The sequence below is a fragment of the Buteo buteo genome, chromosome 16 (assembly GCF_964188355.1).
Source record: "Buteo buteo chromosome 16, bButBut1.hap1.1, whole genome shotgun sequence".
Classification (NCBI taxonomy): domain Eukaryota; kingdom Metazoa; phylum Chordata; class Aves; order Accipitriformes; family Accipitridae; genus Buteo; species Buteo buteo.
This window is the reverse complement of record NC_134186.1, coordinates 4,977,522-4,987,525: the sequence shown is the minus strand read 5'-3', so window position 1 is coordinate 4,987,525 and position 10,004 is coordinate 4,977,522. Positions and strand designations below refer to the sequence as shown.

Genomic DNA, 10,004 nt, shown 5'->3' with positions numbered 1-10,004 from the left:
TACTCACAGTTGTGTTAATAAACCCAGGGCGGTGTGAACTGTTCCCTTTTGTGCCTGTGTTCCCTGACATTCCTGTGTTCTTACACCCTTCTCTCTCTCAGACTGTAAGGGATACCTTGAAATCTTTGGTAAACTTCTTTCCCCACCTTTCTTTACACCAGATGACAGAGTATTCCCAGTCCTAGCCTGTACAAGTGGTGAAGCTGAAATATGAGATGCTCACTGCAGTGCTCAGTCTTTCCCAAGAAGGACCGGGGGAGTGTCTTGGGTTTTTAGTAAGGCTGCGTGGGTGTGCATATTAAACTGAAATTCTGCTGTGCTTGGCTACCTCGGGGACTAGTTATAATCACCGGGCAAATATGCTGTGTGTAGGAGAAATACTTAATTTCATGAAATTCGTTGCATTGTGCTGGATGCTAGATTGTGATTGGGAAATACCAGTCGGTAAAGGCAGAAGGCAGAGCTTGGCAGAGGCGGCGGATGGCTTTAAACAAAACCCTCCTCGCTGCTCAGGGGCTGCGATGCTCCGAGGAGAGGTTCTTGGGGAAATCAGGCGGAGGTGGAGGACTGGGGCTGCCCAGCTTTCTGGGGTTTGACAGCGCACCTGGAAAACGTAAACGCCGCCAGCGATCTGTTACAAGAAATAAAACCTCCTAAAAGTCAGGGGGGAGGGCGGGGGGAGGAGGAGTTGCAAACCTCTCGAGCTGAAGGAAAAGGAACGATTTCGTTTCAGAATGTGAACAACAAACCTGCCAGAGCAGTCACGGTCGCCAAGGGAAAAACATTTGGCTAAGGAAGAGCATTTGTAAAGCTGCTACCGAAGGAAGTGTAATAAGAAACGTTTAGAAAGCCACTGCCTCAGTGATTTTCCAGGATAGCCTCGCTAGCAAGCTTTGCAGAGCTTGAAAGACCGTTCAGATCACATTGGATGCAACCATTTGTACCCCAAAAAAGCTCCAGTTGCTGTATTATATAGCAAAAGTGAGATGGCCTCCTCCTGGGTCCTAGTCTTTGCCATCCTAAAACCTCAGGGCTCTGTAACACATGTCCTTTCCCTCTGTGAACCGCCTGGCTCTGTCCTGACCCAGCTCTGGAGACCCAGACCCCCAGGAGCCCCTTCCCCGGAGTGTAGGAGTGTTGTTGGGAGCTCACGATCAGCCCTCCCGGGTCGTCTGGAGCATTTGGGAGCCAAGAAGTTGCCAAAGCAAGTTTGATTCAGCTGCTGTTCTTTGACACCGTCTGTGGTTCTCTGTAAATCACTAACAGATAATATTTTCATATTCTGGCTCTCTCCATGTCCCCTGCTTGCTGAATAATTACCTTGTTTTGTGCGAGCCGTAAGAGGTTTTCACAGATAATTCATCCAGCACTGAAAGGCAGCCAGCTTTTGGGCTGGAGCACATTTTCTGGCCACCTGGCATTGCTGCACAGAGGTCTGCGCTGGAGCGCAGCTGCCTCCGGAGGGAAGTGCTGTATCCAGGACAGCCGAGGGCAGGGCGAAAAACCAAACCCAGCTGAAATCCCAGCCGCCCTTCCTCGGAGAATAATTTAGCTTGGCAAACTCAGCCCACCCTGAATTTCTGGATGTGTGGACAGATTGATCCCGCAGATCTGGATGCTCTCACCCACAGAAAGGCCGTTTCACTGGAAACAAAACACCTCTCGGGAGCTGTTTGCGGCAGCATGCTCTGTCTCAGCTCGCTCCCCATGTCCTGGCCGGTGCTGGGCTCTGCGAGAGTGGGTGGATCAGAGCCCAGCGTGGAGCCAGGATTGCCCCAAGGTTCCCATTCCCATCCCAGGGGATGAGTTGATGCGGGGCAGCCAGGAGAAGTGATTGTCCCTGTGCCAGCTTATCTCAGCGACTCCCAGAACCAGGCCACCAAAGGTGCTGGGGTAATTGCTGGCATCACTGTGGTGAGGGGCTTCAATGAGGCAACGTCAGCAGCCCTGGTCTACAGCCTCCATCACCCTGATGGAGAGCGCAATGTCCTCATCTTTAATAGGGGCCGTGAGGAGCATCAGCATCTTCGTCATAGACAGGGATGTTGTTGAGGTGAAAGCCACAGCTGGGGACACTCACCTGGGAGGCGATCTGGTGAGCATCTTCATGGGTCAATTCTTAAAGAAGCATCAAGAGAGCATGAGGCAGGACAAACGAGCTTTTGGAGGGTCAGGAAAGCCTGTGAGGTGGCCAAATGGACTCCCACCTCCAGAATGAAAGCCACCATCAGTTTGGACTGCTTCTAAAGGGATCTGCTTGCAGGCAGACATTACCTATGCCCAGTTTAAGCACCTGAGCACCAACCTCTTGGTTGGCAGGTGTCAAGTAGGGGTGGCTGAACAAGGAGGAGACCCTGAAAGTAGCAGAGGACCATGAGAAATACTGAGCAGAAGACAGGGTGCAGGACTGGAAGCTCGCCACTGAGGACTACCTTCAGTCCTGTGCTTTCAGCATGAAGCTGACCTCCGGAGACATCTTGAACTACTTCATGCTGCAGACCAAGAAAAAGATGGGATTCTCAAGGGGGCATATGGGAAGTAGGTGCCAAATCCTGTCAACTTTCACTCTCAGGGCAGTGCTCGCTCCCCATAAGAACCAGCCTCAGCTGATACTTCACCATCAAGGTATCAAATCTGGGGAGTTTCCTACATAGTTGGCAAGATGGAGATGCAGGGTATGCAGGCAAAATGCCTCTTCCTAAGGAAACCTTAAATGCATACCTTTAGACCAGCTTTGCTTTCAATAAAATGCAGGGTTCAGAGTGGTTGTTCTTTGCCATGCTTGGCAAAACCTGGAGCAACTCTGAGGTTCGGGTGTCTAGGGAAGTCTGGTGGTTGCAGCTCACCCGGGCTGGGAGCCAGAACCCAAAGCTGGCTCTGGAAACAGCAAACCTCTCTTCAGGGACGTCCTTTCTTATTTTCTCCTTTTTCAAATATAATAAATGGATCTTTTTTAAGTTCCCAGCCATCCTTAACTACCCATGCTCGGAACTGCTATCCCTAATGCCACAAATGCAAAATTTCAGGCTCCTGCTAAATGCTTCCTGGGGGTGCAGAACCTCCAGCTCTCAAAGCCACCTGCGTGTTCAGCAGCAAATTCAGAACATCACCTATCCAAAGGGAGCCTGAAAGTCACGGTTCCCTGAAAGTCAAAGCATGTTTTATTGACTGCAGTCAAGAGAATCAAAGATCTGGAGACCTGGACTCCCACAGAATAAACCACATTATTCCTGCGCAGTGATCATTTCTCTCCCAGACATGAATTCGAGTCAGCACCCCTGCTGAGAATGATTAAAGACCACTTCAGAAATCAGTGCAGCAAATTGTAAAATAAGCAGGTGAACAAGTGAAAGAAAACAAGAAAATATTATGACCTGCCACCCTCAATTGGAAGCAATCACATCGCCTGGAAGGAAGCTCTGCTCCCTGGGTGCTGCCGGCCAACGCTTGCAGCGGGGAAGCACGGTGGCTGACCCCAGCCTTTAGCTGTACAAAATAAGGGTGTAGCCATGGGGGATGTCGCTTCTCAGCTACCAGAAACTCATTTTGGGAGGAAGATGCAGCCCGTGCACATGCTGATACAAGGCAGGGCTGACTTTTCCTCTTTTGTAGGCTCCCCTCCCCAGCCGGCCAGCTGTTAATTGGGCTCTCAAATTGGGAAGGCAGAGCCTGGCAGTGCCAACAGCTCTCACCTGAGAGATTTGGGCTTCCTGCTGGTGCTGCCTACCCGGCTGCATCCCCAGGACGGATGTGAGCAGGGCACTGGAGCCCCAAGAATGAACCTTCACACCAGACTGATATCCAGCCTGGACACCCCAAAAGCAACACCGGCCTCGTGAGACCCTCGGCTCTTGGTCAGGCTTCCCCGTGGCCATGCAGTTTTGGGTAAAGCACTGGAGCAAGGGGAGACGAATGGAGCACAACAGCTCTGGGGTGGCAGCTCCAAACCCAGCTGCTCCCCAGGAGGTTGGACAAAACCCCCCTGAAGTGTCCTGGATGAAATGAGCTGGGTCTCCTTTGGGTCCATTTAGGCTCCCTCCGTCCTGAGGACTTCTGGCAGCAGCATGGAGACCCCCAGAAGCTCTGCTTTCCCCCCAGATGGGTGGGGAAACCGAGTCACCAAGCACTGACCCATGTAGGAGCCTGGAGAGAGGCTGAGCAGAGGTGTCTTGAGGGGCACCGGGCACTGGGGACCGCTCTCTGAGGTGGGGGGCAGCTCCCTTGTTCCCAGCGTGACACCGGCTGTCGGGATGGGGCAGAGTCCAGTTGGGAAGAGGAGGGCCCTGAGCCCAGCCCAGCTTCTGAGACTGGATTCAGGCTCCCTCCTGCTGCTGGTGAAGGGGGTACTGGCACTTCTGGGGGTGGCACTGAAAACTCTGGGGTTAGGGCACATGTAACCCAAACAGGGGTGAGCCTGGGCTGAGCATTGGGTGAAATTCATCACACAGAGGGCTGCAGAAGGCAGTCACGGCAAGGGCTGTGGTTGGCAGGGGATGGGCTGCTGCTGGCAGAAGACACCCCAGCATGACAGACAGGATCACTTCTACAGGCTTTTATTGCCAAAATTGATAAAATACCTCTCCAGAGGGCTGGGAGCATCCTCCGACCTCCCAGCTGAGCTGCCCCCCTCTGCCCCACAGCCACGTCCCAGGGCCTGCATCCCTCTGCCAGTCCCCCATCCACCTGGAGCTGCCCAGGGGGACATGGAGGGGACTGGGCACATGTGGGACCATGTACCATCAGGCAAGGATGGGGAAGGAGGCGGCGGTGGCCACACCGCAGTTGTTGTCCTTCATGGCCATGAGGATGTAGCCGTCGTTGCCCCAGTACGTGGACCAGGAGTTCTTGATGAGCCAGTAGCTCTTACCGTGCAGGACCCCGTAGCCCACAGCCAGCACTGCATGGTCCAGCGCCGACGTCTCGTTTCCTGGCCGGAAGGAGAGAAGAAAACAGAGCCATCTCAGTCCCCATCCCTTGGAGCTGGAGGTGGTTCCCGATGCGGCGAGTGGCCCCGTATCCCCTGGCTGGGAGCTTAGCGGGGAGGTAAATCCCACGCTGCAAATATTTTTGTCTATCCCAGCCCCAAAGAGCAGGACACGGAGCCTCCTGGGTCGACTGGACTCACCACAGTGGGGCTCCTCGTAGACACCGTTGGCGTAGAAGGCGAAGGACTTGTGCGAGGCGTCGATGTTGACGGCCACGGGGCCATGCTTGACCAGCGCAGCCTTCAGTGCTGCAGTGCTGCCCGGCTCCACGCTGGCATAGCCAGCGAGTTGGCCCACCAGCTCCGACTGGTTGCAGTGGCAGTAGCCGTTCTGGGGGGGGGAAGCTGAGGTGGCACCAGGGTCCCAGGGCAGGTGGGGGGGGGTCTGACCCACCCCAGTGAAGGGAAAGGAGGGAGGGGGGCAGCTCAGATGGAGCATCCATAAACCGAAGTAAAGCCTCCATTTGCTGCCAAAGGGCTGATGGCTGTTTTGGGAGAGCCTGGGGGGAAGGATTGGGGAGGGGGTGGCACTACCCCCACCCTGAGCGGCGCTGCCACCCTCACCTGCCCCAGGTAGGGCCCGTAGGACTCGGTGCTGGCGATGCCGCCGTGTTTCTTGATCCACTCGTAGGCTCGCCACTCCTCGCCCCCGTCGCAGGCGTAGTTCCCGAAGCCCCAGGAGCAGTCGATGAGGACTTGTTGGGACAGGGGGGTCAACACGCCGGTCTGGGGGGGATGACATGCTGCAGGGACGGGGCCAGGCACTCAGGGCACCCCAGCTGTCCCCGTGGGGCATGGCCCCGCTCTCACCTTGAGGAAGAGGGCACCCTCCATCGCGCCCGTCGTAGCAAAGCTCCAGCAGGACCCGCAGACAGCCTGGTCCTTTACGGGGGTCACGGCGCCTGGGGACAGCGGGATGGGGACACGTTTAACAGAGCAGTGCAGGGTGCTGGCTGTCCCCACGCAAACCCTGGCGTGCACAGCTGGCCCCCAGCCTCATGCACGCTCTGGCCTCGCGTGCCAACGGCAGCGGCTCCCTCCTCACCATACAGCCGCCAGTCGAGGCTCTCGGGCAGGACGAGGCCGGCGTAGAGCTCGGTGGAGAAGGGCTGCCCGCTGTTGGGAGCCCCGCTCCGACGACGGCCCCGCAGGGCGGCCAGCTCCTGGGGCGTGCGGTCGGCCAGGTGGTTCAGCGCCAGCGTGTAGGAGAGCGCGGCGCGGTTCCTCGAGTGCACGAACCTGCGGCAGAGCAGCGATGCTGCGAGAGGGGAGCGAGGAGACCCGCGCTGGCCACCCCGTCCCTGAGCCCCCCCCAGCCCATCCATCCCCCTGGCATCCCGTACCGCATGTTATGGATGAAGGTGTGCTTGCGATGTTCGTGCTCCTCCTCGTTGCTATAGCTCTTCCCAAACCGCTCCTTGTAGTGGTGGAAGAGGCGGTGGTGGACGTGGTCCGTCGCTGGCGCTCTCCCCACAAACTCCTGCATGGGGTTGGCCACGATGCGGTGTTCGGGGCCGGCCACGGGCCACTGCTCACACTGCACCCCTGCCACGAGGAACGGGCAGCAGCTGATGCCTCCTGAGTGGGGACGGGCTCTCCTGGCCCCCCAGTCGGGATGCATAGCATGGTCACCCCCAAAAACACTGGGGCTGTCCATCCCGTATAGACACGTTCATGCAGGGGGGATCTGCACCCACACCAGAGCTGGCTCCCGAGCACCCACTATCCCACCCAGCACCCTGCACAGAGGAGCCTGCACTGGGAAAGCACCCGCATCACCCCAGCTATCAACATTAATTCGATTTCTCCCCTGCTTTTTTCCCAGCCAAACCGATTCACCCGAATTATCAGGCTCTTGCAAAAAATAACCCCAAACCCAAATTTAAAAGGTGGAAGGAGTGCTGCATTTCGGTGGCAGCACCGGCTGCAGGCTGGGCTGTGGGGTGGCCGGGGACACTCACCCTCGGGGAGGTGGAAGACGCTGGGGGGGAAGCGGTGGCTGAAGGAGGAGTAGTCGATCTCGTACTTGTCGTAGTGGGAGCCCAGGAGGCTGTTGAAGCCGTGCACCTCGTAGTGCAGGGGCACGGGGCCGCGGGCAGAGCTGCCCACCCGCAGCGTGTAGACGTTCTTCTTGTGACCCCAGTAGGAGACGTTCTGCCAGACGGCGCAGCGCTGCCCGCGGAAGCGTTCCTCCCGCACCCGCTGGGCACAGCGCACGTGTTGGGGACCGGGGTGCCACGCCGGCACCGCCACTGTGGTGGTGGGCACCCCACAGTGATGGCACCTCATCCTGCTTCATGCCACGCTGGATGCAACCCCTCCATCACCCATGGCCACAAACCACCTTGTATTTACTCGTTCCCAGCCAGGGAAGGCTGCTCTGCCCTTGTAGGCAGGTAGCCATCAGACACCCTCTACCCATGGGGGTCCCTTGTCCCCTCCCCTGCCCCATCCTTCATCCTGGACGACCATGCCCGGGGCTCACCTTGAAGTTTTCCAGGCTGGGGAAGACGCTCTGCGGGGCGATGAGGTCCCCATCGGTGCCGTTGATGCGGAAACACTTGCGGACGTTGACCTCTGTCTCGGTGGTCTCTGGTGTCACCTTGAAGCTGGCGCCGAAGGGCTCAATGGACCCGAACTGGTAGGTGACCACTTGCCCTGGGGACAGGGACAGCACTAAGGTCAAGCCAAGCCCTCAAGTCCTGGCATGGTGATGGCTTCCAGGGCTTTCCTGGGGCACCCAAAGGTGCAGAAGGTGGGGGATAGTGAAGGGTCGAGGGGATGGACCCCTTCCTGCACCCACCGCCGTAGTATTCGATGCGGCTCTTCCCCCCGGTGAGGTTGTACCAGGCTTCAAAGGGCTCCCTGATCTCCGCGTAGGGCAGGCTGATGACTCCTGGGGGCACAGAGGGGCTGGGCTCGGGGGGCTGCAGTGGGACGAGCCCCAGGGACACCCCCTACCCCCCTGCCCCGATCCTGCAGCTGGGAGGGGAGCACGGGTTAGGCAGGGAGCACCCCGGGACCCCACAGCATCACTCCCCTTCTCCCACCCGTGGCCACCACCCGCAGCACCCCACGGCAGCGATGCACCCCAGCACCCAGGTTGCACGGCGGAATTGGAGCCTCCTCGGCTCTGGCACGTCGGGTGGGAGCTGGTGGCTGGAGATGCGGGACCCCCTTGGGCAGCATGGCGGTGACACCGTCCCAGCGGGGTGCCCCATCCCCAAGCAGTACCTGTGACATGGTAGACGTCCCCAAATGTGGGTGTCTCCAGAGAAGCCTTGCACTCTGCTCCTAGAAGAAAAACAAACCCAAAACTCAAACCCCTTTACGCTGCTGATTACCCAACTCTCCACAGCGGGGGCTGGCAGCGGTGCTGGTCCCTGGCTCGCTGTCCCCCAGGAGAGGGGGACAGACCCAGGGGAGCCTGTGCTGGTGGCAGGGCTGGGAGGGCTCCCACCTACCCAGGCAGGGCAGAGACCGGGGGTCCCCAAGCCGGGGGTCCCCGCTCCTCTGCCAGCCCTCTGGCTGACCCAGAGCCCTCACACACATCCCTGCTCTCCCTGGGGTGCAACCAGCTCAGGGGCACCCCAAAGCCCAACGCACACCCTAGGGTGTGAGGGGCAACCCTATGCACCCCCCCCATGCCACATGCAGAGCGTACCCACTGCCCCAGCACTGCTCTGGGCATGCAGCCCCCTCACAGGGCGAGGACCCCCCACAGCACCCCAGGACCACCGCAGTGCCCAGGGGTACCATGGCATCGCCCCACGATGGGGGCAGAGCATCTGTCCCCCCCCTCCCTGAGCTCGGCCAGGGCAGATGCCCACCCAGTAGCACAGCAGCCCCCAGCACCAGCAGCCACCCCAGCTCCTCCATCATGTGCACCCCAGCCCACGCTGCTGCCCCGCACCCACGGGTGGCTTAAATACCACTGGTGGGCGGGCAGGGAGCTGCAGGCAGCCAACGGGCAAAGCCCCGTCCTTCCCTTGGCTGGGGCTAGACCAAGGGGGAGGCGTGGTTTTATGTTGCCCCCCCATGGGCACCCATGGGTGCCTTTCCCACCCACACCAGAGTGGGTGCCGATGGCGTGTGCTTGCGGGGCTTGGGGTGGGGGGAGCAGGGTGGGACCCAGACCCCCTTGGCATCCCATGGCAGCATCATCTCCCCGGGCAAGGGTGGGTGCCCCATGGATCGGGGGCTTGGTGATGGGTGCTGGGGGTGTCCCTGGGCTCCCACCCACCTTGCAGCCGGGCTTTGCTGCATGCAGTGTGCTGCGAGCAGGGGGAGCATCTGCAGCAAGCAGGGGCAATGGGGTGCGGTGAGACCCTGCCAGGCACCCCGGAGCCCCTCTGGGTGCTCCCTGCCCTCCTGGGACGGGAGCCAAGGTGTCCCCACCAAAGGCAGCACCGGGCAGTCCTGGGGAGATGGGGGCCGTTTGCATCCCTGCATCCTTCCCGATACACCATCAGGGCAAGCCCAGGACTGCAATTAGAGGGTTTTAATTGGAAAAAGGGGAAAGATGCAGATGAAATGTCAGGAGCTCCATAGAAAAACAGGCCCGGGGAGGAAAGCAGAGTGGCCTTCACCCCCTGCTTGCTGTGTGTCCAGCTGGCCACCAGCCCAAGGTGACAGCGAGCGCCTGCGTGGCCGCCGGAGCCCGAAACAAAGTCGATAAGGGCTCGCCGTGGGCTGGCTGCACGCACCACCAGGGACGAATCGAGCTGGATTCAGCTGCACCCCGGGGTGCAGGGCTGGGCTGATGCACCCCGTGCTGCAGCACCTCTGCAGGGACCACCACCACTGCCGTCGCAGCACGCCGGCGTGGATGGAGGTGCATCCTGCCCCAAGGACATACCAGCAAAGATGGGAGACCACCAGAGTCAGGGTGGAGAGACCTTCCCCCCCTGTTTGCAGGATCCTTGTGTGCTGACACCGTTCTCCCAGAAGGGCTTGAGTCCAAACTAGGAGCACCCAGGTAAGCCGTGGCCACGGCGTAAAGTGTCTTTCCGTGGAGGGG

General features: G+C 59.2%; 1 protein-coding gene across 1 annotated transcript; it reads right to left on the bottom strand.

The window, feature by feature from the left end:
- Positions 1-4,739: 4,739 nt before the first annotated feature.
- On the bottom strand, positions 4,740-8,863 carry LOC142040641 (digestive cysteine proteinase 1-like). The gene is made up of 11 exons (XM_075048737.1): positions 8,815-8,863; positions 8,219-8,278; positions 7,788-7,880; positions 7,470-7,642; positions 6,946-7,186; positions 6,328-6,529; positions 6,030-6,223; positions 5,795-5,886; positions 5,549-5,710; positions 5,126-5,315; positions 4,740-4,927 (listed from the first exon to the last, which is right to left on the bottom strand). Exons 1-11 carry the CDS (start codon positions 8,861-8,863, stop codon positions 4,740-4,742), a joined length of 1,644 nt encoding a protein of 547 aa, XP_074904838.1.
- Between the last annotated feature and the right edge of the window lie 1,141 nt (positions 8,864-10,004).

Coding starts and splice junctions, on each gene's coding strand:
- LOC142040641 (XM_075048737.1), bottom strand. CDS start 8,863: ATGGAGGAGCTGGGGTGGCTGCTGGTGCTGGGGGCTGCTGTGCTACTG. Junction 8,279..8,814: donor GGGGGCTGCTGTGCTACTGG/GTGGGCATCTGC, acceptor TTTTTCTTCTAG/GAGCAGAGTGCAAGGCTTCT. Junction 7,187..7,469: donor CCAGCCTGGAAAACTTCAAG/GTGAGCCCCGGG, acceptor CGCTGTGCCCAG/CGGGTGCGGGAGGAACGCTT.